Source organism: Achroia grisella, unplaced genomic scaffold (genome assembly GCF_030625045.1).
Source record: "Achroia grisella isolate CSIRO2021 unplaced genomic scaffold, CSIRO_AGI_Agris_v1 utg642, whole genome shotgun sequence".
NCBI lineage: Eukaryota > Metazoa > Arthropoda > Insecta > Lepidoptera > Pyralidae > Achroia > Achroia grisella.
Window position 1 is genome coordinate 830,616 of NW_026712979.1, and position 14,797 is coordinate 845,412.

Sequence of the window (14,797 nt, forward strand, 5' to 3'; positions counted from 1 at the left end):
GTTCCTTTACACAACAGAGTCAGTTCCCTCGACGAGATTGTCAACAATCTGTTATTGTAATATTGACAAGCTGACAAGTTTCCATACAATTCCATACAATATATGAATAATCAACTCATACACATAATTAAAAATCATAGAATTCACACGAGAAGCTACATTCTCAGAATATAGCATTCTCAGAATGACATTTGCGTACGTGAAATGGAACGCACAATTCTCCAGAGAATCTTCCAAATAAGTCACGAATAGTGTTGCCAAGTCTTCTGTATTTCACGGGACCGCTTTTTTAAACATATCCCATGTTTGTCCCTATATACAATCTGTTTTCATGTAGAACAATAAATCATTAAAAGATATAGTCATTAATACATAGACAGACAAACACCTTTTCGGATTTATAAAATTATTACGAGGGCCTGAGTGAGTATGAAAGTGGCACCGGTGTCAGAGAGGTTGAAGAGTAATCGTCTATCATGGTATGGACATGTAATGCGTAGGAACGAGGATAATATTTTAAGGAAGGTGTTACATATGAATGTGGATGGTTATAAGGGCAGAGGAAGGCCAAAAAAGAGATGGATGGACTGTGTGAAAGATGATATGGTAAGAAAGGAAGTAAATAACGCGATGACTGCGAACAGGGATGAATGGAAGCGAAAAACATATTACGCCGACCCCAAATAAATGGGATAAGGAAGAAGCAGATGATGATGATAAGAGGGCCTGAGAGAACTTTGGAAGTACTAAGTAAAATTGCAGCGTTTTGTATCATCAGGAGGCAGGGTATCTGATACCTGATCGTTTCTCCCTTTCAAATCAAATCTAATCAAAATATCTTCTGCTCGAACCAACCACTTATTTGTGTATTTTTTTTTAGTAATAAGTATAATATAATTAAGGAGCCAACAGAGTATCAGCACTGCAGAGTTATCTGTAGCATTATGCTGAGTTGGCTGCCTTTTCACTTTTGCGGCACATAAAGCCACCTACATTTCTTTTATTACTTCGTGTTTTTTTCTCTATCTCATGTATGTTATGTGTTTGTAATTGTGAATAAAGACTTTATCTATCTATCTATCTATGTTATACATTATATCATTAACCGGGTCATAACACGAATAATTTTATGACAAATAAAAGTAGTTTCTCTCTCGACTATGTATCTTTCCTTAAGTGAGCAGCTAAAGAGTGGAACTCTCTCCCATCGTCTGTCATTCCTGCCTCTTACAACATTGGGTCTTTTAAGTCAAGAGTGAGGCACTGTTTGAGCTTTCGTGTAGCAGCTTAGACCGCATCCTCACTTAACATCAGGTGAGATTGTGGTCAAACGCGTTCAAATTTAGAAATAAAAAATAACACGAATAATTTTGTGGCAAAAAAGTTGGTGACCCTACTAATCTGCCTACAAGTAACATAAAATCGATTTAATTAAGTCTTCCTTTACGTTTGTGACACGCGCCTGAATGTCTATGGTCGGCGAAGCATTATGGCGGACAATGGGAGGCGAGTAACGACGAACGAATTCGAAATTTGAAATTTCAAATGTGGAACTTTCAAATTTCGAAACTACAAAATTCTAAATAGTTTAAATTGTAACAGTGTGGTATACAGCTAGTCGAACGCGATCTAATTTAGAAATAAAAAAAAACTCGACTAATATTTTGGCCAGAAAGTTGGCGACCCTACTCATCTGCCTACAAGCACAGATAACATAATATCTACAAGTAACATAAAATCGATTTAATTAAGTCTTCCTTTTCGTTTGCGACACGCGCGTCTATTGTCGGCGATGCATTATGGCGGCCAGTGGGAGGCGGGCGCGCACCTGTCAACGGTGAACGAATTCGAAATTTGATTTCAAATGTGGAACATTAAAGTTTAAATTGTAACGGCAGGCGTAGGTGTTGTATACAGCCAGTTTAATATACAGGGTGTGTTTAAAATTTTAAATACGTTTATAGAATTTAAGAAAGGTAAACTTCGTAAGACTGTACCTTACCTATTACAACTTTGACTGTTGCCTCTGTCTTACTTATTACAACCGGAAAGTAGTTTGCTTTTTAACTATTTAAATATGTGACTATTCAAAAGTGTTTATATTATGTTTGTTTAAATATAGATTATTTCTATTTCTAACTAAATTTAATACTTAAATAAGAAATAAGTTGGTGATCTATGATGACTTTCGAGCCTGCTGTTCTCGACTGAATCATTGTATTTCGAATGTAATTCAATAAAATATGCTATAAAAAAAATTCATTAACTTTATTCGAAAAAAGATGTTTTCTGACGGCCTCGGTGGTCTGGTTTGAATCAGTATGGATGTTTCTATATATATATTTAAAAAAACTAAATATCTGTATCAGTTGTCTACTACCCATAACACAAGCTCTGCTTACTTTGTGACTAGATGACATGGTGTGAATTATCCAGGAAGTTTTTTTTATGGATGACAATGGAAGTATGCTCTTGCCTGCGCTAACGGTTTACGCTGGCAGGGCACCAGTGGAGGATGTTAAGATGAACATGCAATCAGGTCAGTTAGCCCATCGTGACAAATTCACAAAGAATTTATCACTATGGTCTCCAGCGGAAACCGCGTGAAAGTCAACCTGACATGGTACATTGCTAGCAATAAGATCATCGATCCAGATATTATTATTATTTCCATAATTGTAGAGCACCCTGTATAACGTATAGAGTATACATCCCAATGCAGTGTTAAGCGTCGACGTGCTAAGAAAAGCTTTGTGCCGTGATACAATAGTGATAATCGATCACGCTCTATGTACCGACAATCTGGCACCCTCACCCGTCCGCGCCGACAAAATATTTGGTTGTTTACACGTCAATATATGGGCCAGGACATTTACTGGCTTCTTGTGATTCTTCTGAACAACTGTGCTCTATGGCCACAGGACATCTGTTGAATCCGTACTAGTGCTTTGCGGTGTCTCTTGCACTTTAATTGTTAGTTTTTCTCTGTCTAAAACTTTTAATACTAATTGCAACATAAAATTAAATGACGAATCTCTCGAATTTATAGAATCTACTGTCTTTCTAGGAATCACATTAGATAATGAAACACAATGGGGTGCACAAATTCAAAGTCTTGCAGCGAAACTGAGTTCAGCAGCTTTTGCCGTGCGTAAGGTTAGACAGTACACTGATACTGATACTGCTAGATTGGTCTATTTTAGTTATTTTCATAGTTTACTCTCTTATGGAATATTATTATGGGGAAAAGCGGCAGATATTAAAAATATATTCATATTACAAAAACGTGCCATTCGAGCGATCTACTGTATGAAAAGTCGTGACTTATTAAGAGAGAAATTCAAAGAGGCAAATATTCTCACCGTTGCTTCTCAATTTATATATTCAAATATCCTATATGTTCATAAAAAATTTTGACTTATTTCCAAAAAACAGCAATATTTATAATATTAATACTAGATTTAAAGACAAACTTGCTATCCCCAAGTATCGTTTAGAAAAAGTCAATAGGTCTTTTATGGGAATAGGTAAAACTGATTTTTGAATTTGAATTTATACTTTCAGGACGATGCACCGCATAATCATTATCATTACATAGTATAAAACAAAGTCGCTGTCGCTGTCTGTCCGTCCCTATGTATGCTTATCTAAAACTTCGTAACGGATTTTGAAGCGTTATTTTTAATAGCTAGAATGATTCAAGAGGAAGGTTTATGTATATAATACATGTACACCCGTGCGAAGCCGGGGCGAGTAGATAGTCATTTAATAAATCATTGACTAGTTTAGTCGCCTGTACTTGCCTATAACCTAAATATTTTCAGCAGACACTCTCAATAGAATGCGGTAGGTAAATGTATTCATGAGGTGACAATATTCCGGACACGCACGTAAAGTGATGTTGTGTATTTGTGACCGTGTGACAATAGCTGGTCACATTTGTCACGTCGGGCGTGACGAGCGAGAGCGTATGCGCAGGTTCTGATGAACATACAGCATTATAATAATAATAATGTATTATATATTGTACATGTATTATATATATAAACCTTCCTCCAGAATCACTCTATTAAAAAAAATGTATAAAATCCGTTGCGTAGTTTTAAAAAATTAAGGATACATAGGGACGGACAGACAGCGACAGCGACTTTGTTTTATACTGTGTAATGATTACAAGCTATCCAGCTTAAATCAACAAGTAAATCTATGAAAACAATTTTTATTCAAACAATCTACATATTACAATACATATTTTCCAACAAACATAGAAATCCAAAGATTTTTAATGCAAAAAAAAATCAAAATATCTTTATTCATATAGGTCTATTATAGACTCTTATGATATGTCAAATCTACCGTCAGTTCGGAATAATTTCGAGATGAAAAGAACTGCCAAGAAACTCAGCTCGTATATATTTACAATAATACTATTTCATTTAAATTCAAATTTGGGAGAATAGAGTGACCACCAACATATGCTATATAAAAAAAATAAAAAAATCTAATCAGTGTTCGCAACCTGAACAGACCAGTCCCCACAAGCAGCACCCGTTCACGAGTATGACAGATGAGCCAGCCATCATTGCACTCAACCATATTAGAGGGAGCACATCGACCCGCCCACCACACGGCCACAAGTTTGAACTTTATAGCGAGCATGACTGTTTCAAGTTACTCCACTACGTCATTTATATTATTTACAGCATAAACTGTACCAATCACAGTTTTCACTCATTACAATATTTAATTTACATTATTTAAATTACAATATGTCATCATGCAGTCATTTTTATTGACTAACTTAATAAATTAATTAATTTAATAAACTAATATTGGTACAATATTAATATTAGCTACGTTTTGTTCTGAATGATTGCACGAGCCTAATAATCTTTTTAAAACACAATTTTTTTTTAAATTTGTTTCTCGTATTGTCTGTGCTGACAGGAACGGTGGTGATGGTAAACACACACAGTAGGATGGAACTTGTGTATTAACTGTTACATCTTGATTTACTTTCCCTTAGACTAATTACATAAACTATATATATTTAAAACTGCGTGACCTAAGTGTCGTTAGACAAAACGTACATTGGCACAATCTAATATCGAACGAGCTGATTTCCATCACATCTGTTGTAACTGGCTAATCAGATATGTATTTTATATTCTAAATTTGTATTTGAATTTATAGTTCTTTTATATTACATTCTTGTTTTTGATACTTCAATTCATTCTTTCTGTTCCTAATATATTAGTTGTCTATTATTAATATATTCTCTGTCAGTCTTTTTTTTTTATTACTACAACAACATCGACAATTAATCAATATTATTCATGGAATATCTATTTACTTCCATTCGCCCTCGCAAAACATACGTAAACAGAAAAAACAAATCCTCACAACATCGGACAATGGCACTCGTTATTATGAAAACATTAACGCGCGCTGGCCAGCGGGGCGCCAATTATTTTAGTTGGCAACCCCATCACGTGATCTGGCAACACTGTAACTCTCACCATTCGATTATTTGAATTTGCTCGCGTCGCGTGCGCCGACACGTGACTCCAGATTTTGGGTAAATTATAATAAATGACTATCTTATTATTTTATGGTTCTTTTTTCGACATTATCTAAATGGGTACATGATTCAATAACACGGCTTACAGACCTCAAAGATCCTGAGGTTGATCTAAACGAGTCTAAACTAGTCTTCCATCAGTTACAACAAATGCTGATAGTCACTCTATTCTTCCAAATTTGAATTTGAAAATGAATCTGTTTTATTGTAAATCATTCCGAACTGACGGTAGATTTGACATATCATAAGAGTCTGTAATAGACCTACATGAATAAAGATATTTTGAATTGAATTTGTAATCATGTATAACATTAATTTGAAAGAAGACGAGCTGAGTTTCTTGTTATCGAGCTCAGTTATTGTCATCTCGAAATCACTCCGAACTCACCGTAGATTTGACATATCATAGGAGTCTGTAATAGACCTACATGAATAAAGATATTTTGAATTTGAATTTGAATTTCATTGTCCCTAATTTATTAAAAACTTAAGTAGTTTTTAATAAATTAGGGAAGAATGAAATTAGAATGAAATTCAAATTCAAATTCACAATACTACAAATTAACTTGACAATTATCATTATATTTCAAACATCTATCCATCAATACTTTAATTAAATGAAATTATAATGTAATTGAATGAAAAATGAAATTACAATGAAAATTAAAATATAAAAAAAATAATTATAATGAAATTACAGGGTAAGAGACATCTTAGTGGGATGGCAACGGATGAGTTGTATCACGGATGTCACATGATAACGTGATGTACGTAGTGCTGTTCATTGTATATAGGCGACGGTTACCACTTATGAGTTGAGTCGTCAGCTAATTTGCCATGCCTGTTTACATGTAATCTTAAGAATATATTTTTTTTACTTTCAATTATTTATTAAAGTGCACCGCCTTATTATCTCTGATAAAAAGCGACTGTTGACTGGTAGAGAATGCCATCAGGCATTAAGTCCGCCATATATATATTTTTGTGTGCAAAACAATAAATAAATAAATATTATAATTGCGAAAGTTTGTCAGTATTGATGGATTTTTTTTTTAATTTTTAATAATATCTCAGGACAATTCACACAACGCTATCTAGTCCCAAGCTAAGTAGAACTTATGTTATGGGTAGTAGACAACTGATATAAATATATGGATGTATTTTTTTGTTGTAAATAAATAAATATTATACATAGAAAACAAACAGACTGATACAAACAATCATAGTCATTGCAATGGTATGGTATTCGCTATATAAAGTTGTGAGGGTGGATCGTTTCGCATACGGACAATCGCCCATCTTATCTATGAATAAACCCAGTGTAAAGCAGTCGTGTTATCACTTATTATATTCCCTATTGTACATAAAGACTTATCACTCATGAATACAAATATTTGTACCGCGCGAGGAATCGAACCCGCGACCATCGAATAGTAAAGCGGTATGCTAAACCACTAGACCACCGAGGCTGTCAAATGTATATTCAACGACTTCACACTTCAATTTGATTTTGAATCCACAATGACTTTAATCCTAAAGACCTTCTTAAAAAACTCTCGTAAATCCGAACTGAATATCTTTAGAAATATAAGAACAAACTAAAACTGAATTATTCATAAAAATCACTCGAAATTATTTCTCAGGCTCATTACCCGAATCTTGAGCACTCGAGAATCATTCTGCAAGTAGAAATTTCGAGTATAGATTTAATCAAAGCGAGCAATTAGCGAAGCAAGTAATATTGCGAGTGAATAACTACAATGGGGCTGTGTTTGATAAAATAGCTTTAATCTAAAGTTCAACCCCTGTTTGTCACGTTTACCAGCGATTAAACACCTAATTCCTTTATGAATTGACTCCAGTCGCCACTCGACCGTCCGCCCGTGAGATCCTAAACGTAAATTGTGAGAAAGTACACTCGATTTGGTTGTGGGAATACGTTTTTATACAATTATTCGAGCGGGTCTATTAAGTGTTGCCAAATTATTCAATTCTCCCGTGTTTTAATTGGTTATACGTAACAGTATTGTTCGTTTCAGATTAGAAATCTACAGATAATAAATCATTGAACGATAGCAGTTTAACACAATGGTTGTAACTTTCGACAATGCGTTGTCTTTACATGACTATGTGATTCTTGTCTTAAAAATTTCGTAAAGTAATAACTATTCAAATCATAAATGATAATAATGTTTTTGCAGAAAATTTAACTTAAAATCCGTAGCGCACTTGATTGTAAATACTCTTTTGCGTTTATTTAACTATTAGTAAGATTAACCAACTAACCGTTAACCCTGAACTAAAATTATTCCAGTAAATTTTTAAATTAAACATTATGTGACCAGTTTTGTCGCAATATATAAAAATACTAGCTACTCGCCCCGGCTTCGCACGGCTATACATGTTTTATATATATAAACCTTCCTCTAGAATCTCACTATCCATTAAAACAAACCGCTTCAAAATCCGTTGCGTAGTTTTAGATAAGGGATACATAGGGACGGACAGACAGCGACAGCGACTTTGTTTTATACTATGTAATGATAATGAAGTCCGCAAATACGTGAATAATGATATTTAAAAAAAAATCATTTGAATTGACAGGAAAGGGATGAAAAAATTAAAAAAAGTATTAAAAAACGCTATTTTTTTTTTCAAAATAACTCGATAACGAGATATATTAAGCACATTGATTTTAGAAGAAATAGTCTAATCCGTAAGTAAGTATATTGCTAAGTAGCAGTTGATATGTAACGTGCAACTGTATCAGATCGAGAATAAATTATATTTACTGCAGTATAAAATCCACTGAATATCTCCATCAAGATAATATATTTCAGATATTTCAAAAAATGTTTAAAATACAAGTTGCAGAGAATATTATCGCGTTATTTTGAAAAAAGGCGTTTTTCAACCCCATTCTTGAATATTTTCATCCCTTTCCCGTTATTTATTATTATTTTTCTTTATTATCATTTTCTTTATTATCATTATATATTTGTTACCTTTTAGTTTTCTCCTGTTCATGTCATTTTACCTACCTGTTCGATGTTTCAATCCGTTTCCCTAAGGTTGCCTTGAAAAGATTGCTTTTAGCAATAAGGCCGCCTTATTGTAACGATACATGTGTCCTTTGTTATATTGTTTGTGCTTCTTCTTTACTGTACGTTGCAAATAAAGTATATTCAATCTATCTATCTATCTTAAATTAAAATTCCTTTTAGAATATTATTATTCACGCATTTGCGGGCTCATTTTTATATATTGCGCCAAAACTGGTCACATTATGTTTAATTTAAAATTTTACTGGACCATATAGGATACTAGCTCTTCCCGCGACTTTGTCCGCGTGAAATTTATCTTTATTTTTATTTAATAAAAGAATTTTTCTAAAATAAAAGTAACCTAAATTACTCCTTATTACATCTGCTACCTACCAAAAATGTCCCATCAAAATAGGTCCAACCATTTCAGAGATTAGCCGGAACAAACAGACAGACAGACAAAAATTGCAAAAAAAAAATTTTGGTAGATATATGTACCATATTTATATTCATACTCATGTAATAAAAAACGGTTATTGAAATATATTACAAACAGACACTCCAATTTTATTTATATGTATAGATGTAACGGGTACATAAGTTATTCGCTGCAAGCTATTATTTCAAACGAAAAGAAAGCCAACGCAACCGTTACAGAATTAAAACTGATCTGTATAAACAACGCATTTTATAAACATTAACATCACAATTGATGTATTATGATTCGCTTTTCACATACTCGTTATTACCGGTGTAACACAACAATGGCAACACTAAAAATAAACTTAACAAATATCTAATGAAAACATTAGGCAAATGTTTGGTAAGGGTGCGACATTGTCAAAAAAATCGATATCGGATCGAATAAATCGATTATTATTAAAGCAAATTGCTTTCTGCTTGACTAGTAGGTGTTCTTATTTTGTGGTTCAACTCTTTTATCTATTTACTTTTGAATTGGATGAAAAAATCGCATATAAACAAAAATATTATAAACTAATATTTTTGTTTATAGGCGATTTTTTTTTTTTGTTTCACCCGCACAAATTTACTTTAAAGTTACATCAAAATCCGGTCAGTAGTTTTTGCATGGAAAAGTAATATACATCCATGCATACATACAAACGTTCACTTTTATACTATTTATAAGATTACTCAAGTATTTAAACATTCAAATCGAACTATAACATCGATTCTTTATTATAACAATCGATATTTACAATAATCGATTACATTTTCACATCCCTAATTGGTTGCATTATGGCTGGATGCCTCGGGCGCGGCGGCCAGCCTCTCGTTCGAAAACAATTAGAGGTAAAGAATTAAACAGAGAAAAAGGGCGATTAGGCACCGTGGGGTCGGCCCGGGGCGCGCCGGTGGGAACCGGGTATTGTTTCCCGCTTATCACATTCAGATTGCGCACACGCACGACAGACTATCGATTGAAACACCATTCGATTCGCGCTTTGAATCGATCACTCGCATATGGCGAATTAAAAACGGACAATGAATATCCTTTTTGTTTTAATGCTTGATAATGGAATGGCATTATGGTTGATAACGGACTGGTCTGCTCTAATCACTACGACTGATTTAATCTTATTGTGTATTTATATTTGACCCAAATAAATTAGTGCTGGTTGGTAGTTTGTATTCACACGTTTCGACCTGTAAATGTGAACTTATAAGGATTATTTAAAAGAGCAACACACAAGTTTCTTGTTCTTCTTATGATGAGACAGCTTTCCGAATGAGCGGTAGATAAAAGAAATGTTATGACTATTCAAAAGTGCTTAAATTAAGTTTATTTGAGTAAATGATTTTCTATTCTATTCTATTCTAATGATCCACCCTGTTGGGCTAACAATTTAATTCCAGGAATTTTGGTCCTGCACTAACGGTTTACGCTGGCGGGGCATCAATGGAGGATGATAAGATGAACATGAGGTCAGATTAGTTAGCGCATCCTGACAAACTGACTAGGAATTTATCACGATGCTTTCCAGGAGAACCGCGTGGAAGTCAACCTGATATTGTACATAGCTAGCAATTGGGACATTAGCCAAATATGTTTAAGAGAAATATATCGTTAGGATTGTGATAAAATTGGAAGACTAATTTTTTTTTTTATTTTTCATCCAATAAGGTGTTATTTAGCGGAAGCCTGTTCTATTTAAATATTTTGTTTAATTCCGTTACAAATCTCATGTGTGAGACCACAAACATTTAGTGCGGAAACCTGACCACCGCTACTGGACGTTACGACCCTCATTAAATTTCTGTTAAATAAATTTCTAAAATTAAGGTTAGCTTAAATTACATCCTTATAATATTAGCTATCTGCTAGAGAAATGGCCGTCAAAATCGGTCAAGCCGTTTCAGAGATCAACAAGAAAGAAAATATGTAATAGATAAATAAAAATTGCAATTATTTTTTTATGTAAATATCATATGTACTTTGAAATGTATTTAATAAAAAAACTCTTAATTTGTAATTCCGAAATGACACTTCTGTTTATTTATTTATATAGAGCATAGCTGTATGCTCGAGCATAAATAAATAAAATAAGTGTATACTATTTTGATAGGACCGTAAAATGATACAACACAAAGCATTCTGTAATCTGTCCTTTGTTATACGTACAGCGCGTGCTATAAACAAGCAAAGCAACATTTGCATCTCACGGAGGTGTAGACTGGCCTCACGTACCATGCCTCCCCCTCATCTCTCTCAAGTGGGAGGACGCGTGCCGAATCGCACTTGCACTAACCATAGACAAGAGACACTAAACGGTTAGAAGATGGTAATTGACGCACGTGTTGTCGTTGACACAACCGCTTTTGTTTAAAGACAAGCACTGTTTTTTTTTATCTTTGTCTATTGGACGTGACAAATTGCAAATGGCGGAAGATTGAAATACAATTTGATTGTGATAGAACGGCTCATGTTTTCAAATAAATTATATGGGTATCTATCTACCGATTTTTTACTCGTGAACGAGTGCTGCTTGTAGGGACTGGTCTGCTCTGATAACCGTGACTGATTTGAAATAGAAATAGAAATAATCTTTATTCAAATAAACTCATTACAAGTACATATATTCCGAATGAGTAGTAGAATTAAGAAAATATGACGATTCAAATGTATTTTTTTTTTAATAAGATTATTGTTTTTACTCAATTGAGTCTGTAATAGAATAAAGATATTTTGAATTTGAATTTGAATTTGTTAGTTTGTATTCACACAAAATTCTTAAAAATTCTGAACAACCAAAAGAGAAATCAGTTCCGAATGAGTAGTAGAATTAAGAAAATATGACCATGATAATTTTGTAGTGAATTTGTTACGATGGACTAACTGCCCTGACCTCGTGCTCATCGTATTCTTCTCCACTTTGCCCCGCCAGCGTATACAGGTGGATGCACTATTCCATAATTATACATTGAAAAAAATATACAGAAACACATTTTTTTGCAAAGAAAAATAGGTACGTGATATAATTTTTTAACGAAGTTACTTTCATGAATATAAATGTTTCTATTCTACAGGAATCGAATCCACGACCCAGATAGTAAAGATTTTTAGTTCTTAGGTCTCGTCAGTACTTGGTAAGAATAGCTCGCATACACTCAATACACAACTCAATACACAACACTCCTGCAAATTTTTAAATCTAATATTTTATTATTTAAGACTAGTAGCGCCATCTATCTGCAAGTAGTTGAACTGTATAAGTAGACATCTATTGGCGAGTAGCAAATTAAATATTACTTCAATATATGTCTTAATTACAAACAATATAACTATCTTTATTAGTTTCTAATGACTAAAGAAACTTAAAAAAAAAGAATTATAACGCATAAATATTGGAATCATTAATCATACAGCTGGTACAAAAGTCATAATAACTCATAACATTACGATCGCTCAACATATTCGTTATCCAACACCAATTTTTACTGTACCATATACCTACCGTAATATTTTCTTCCAAACGTCACCCACGAGTCTACAAACAAGCAACACGATCACTCGTAATCTGTGAAAATAACTAAATTGCCTCTCAAGTTATATGCCATTTTCCATTATAATTAGATCCTTGAACCGATCTGTTTACGTGGCTACTGGGTATCTAACTAGGTTGGATTATACGGAGGTCAAGTTACGAATTACGACCGACAGAGGGCCAGCAAATATTTGATGTCTGGTAATTGTCATACGAGACTGGGCGTCTTTTTACGGTGTCCCTCGTGTCTTGTAGATATGCTATTTTCCTGTTGTGATACAAGGTGAAATTATTTCTTTTTACATCAAAATACACTTTAATATTTTTTTTTAAAACAAAGGCACAGGGTAAAAAAAATACGCCAAAGGGCTGTTGCCACAAAAGAAGCGTCAGATATTACTATAAAATTAAAAAAAAATGTGGATGGTATGGATAATCCATCATCTTTCGCTATCTATATACCTACTTGCCGGAACAAAAAGACGGACAGACAAAAATTGTAAAAACTGTTATTTTGATGTATATACAGTATTTATATTTATATGCATGTAGTAAAAAACGGTTATTTCAATATTACAAACAGACACTCCAATTTTATTTATATGTATAGATAATTTATTTGGGTAGGTTTTATTTACAAAATTGAACTGGCATTAAATAACAAAAATTAAGAAGTTAATGTCATTAGTCACTATTACTGTTCAGACGTAAATAGTGATCTAAACTTTATGATTAAACAAATAGTTTTATTAATAAATAATGAACGTTCACAAGTTATGGGAGTACAAAGAATATGTAAACGTGAACGGGGTCATGCTGACGAGCGAACTGATATCCCTCCTGCAGAACTCCTTGACTTTACTCCAAGTTGAAAACCACTTCACTCACATCCAGTACTGGGGGCAGTTGTACGCAGCGGACGTTGATTACCATATAGCTGTTGGAATCACAAACGATGCCATATCTGATCGAAAGTATTTCTACACGACGAATTTTAAATTCTGGGGTCTACTCCCCAAGCCGAGGAAGAAGTACAAACTCCTTTCTTTGCTTACAACTTTCCCTTTCCGAGGGGACCCGTCGCTCAAGATTAAAGTTCTTGACGAATCTCTAGAAGAAACCAGTCCAGAAAGGTGTCAGTTTATGAAAGAAGAAAGTCGTTTGGCAGCGACTATAAGCAATATTTGTGAGGAAGCTGAAGTATGCGCTAGAGGACAATTGATCAAGCAACCTGATGGTGCAATTGTTATTAGCCCCAACTATTGCGGGCTGACGTCAGCAGAGGCTAAGCAACTCAAGTCGTACCTACACATTCGTCCTGCCCAGCAACGCTGGAACACAAACCTCCTCACCAGGCAGGATTACAACTACAGCATGGATTTCTTAGACTCTATAGATCAGGATATTCCTAATGGCTGCTGGAATTTATCTTTGGAACAGTCGGACAGTGTTGCCTACCTAAAAAGTCTATACTGGCCTGGAATGATGTTCTTTCACAAAGTAGGGTCTCCTGACGCTGGATTCTTATACGTTGGCAATGGTCGCAAGAACTTAGACGTGCCTTTTCTGCTTTAAAATAATATAATTTTCTTTGTTTATATAAAATAATTGTCATCCAGGTGGTGTCGCTTATGCCAAACTGACAGTACATATATTTTACTACGAATTATTTTATTCTTCCTATTTTAACATTATATCCATTTCATCTGATATTTATGATTAAATTACTAATGCCATTGCTAAAAATGTATTACCGTCTAAAGTTGCCCCACGCACAGTCCCCTCAAAAATGCATTATAGTTAATTCTTCGGGATTTGACGTGATGAGCTAATCAACCTGACCTCGTACTCGTTGTATAATCATTACTGGAGCCCCGCCACCGTATAATATTAGCGCAGGCAAGAGATCCACTTCATCATCCAATTCAAATCAATATTTTTTTTTATTTATTTATATTTTACGGCTCTGGATGCAAGTCCTACGGCCACAGTGTTGCATGTTGATTCAGCCCCTTACATTTACACAAAGCAAATCTAAAATTACACTCTGTCAAAACAAAGAAAAACTTAACGCACTGTTGGACTTAGAAATAATACATATCAGAATACATAAATATTGTCGCAAATCTAACTCTTTGAACTTTGTTAATCAATTGTTTCTAAAA

The 14,797-nt window shown here is 33.9% G+C and overlaps 1 protein-coding gene across 1 annotated transcript; it reads left to right on the top strand.

Moving 5' to 3' along the window:
* Positions 1-13,337: 13,337 nt before the first annotated feature.
* Positions 13,338-14,353, top strand: LOC131849497 (radial spoke head protein 9 homolog). Its single transcript, XM_059199577.1, has one exon. The coding sequence runs from the start codon at positions 13,392-13,394 to the stop codon at positions 14,205-14,207; it is 816 nt and encodes a 271-aa protein (XP_059055560.1). The 5' UTR covers positions 13,338-13,391; the 3' UTR covers positions 14,208-14,353.
* The last annotated feature ends 444 nt before the right edge of the window (positions 14,354-14,797 follow it).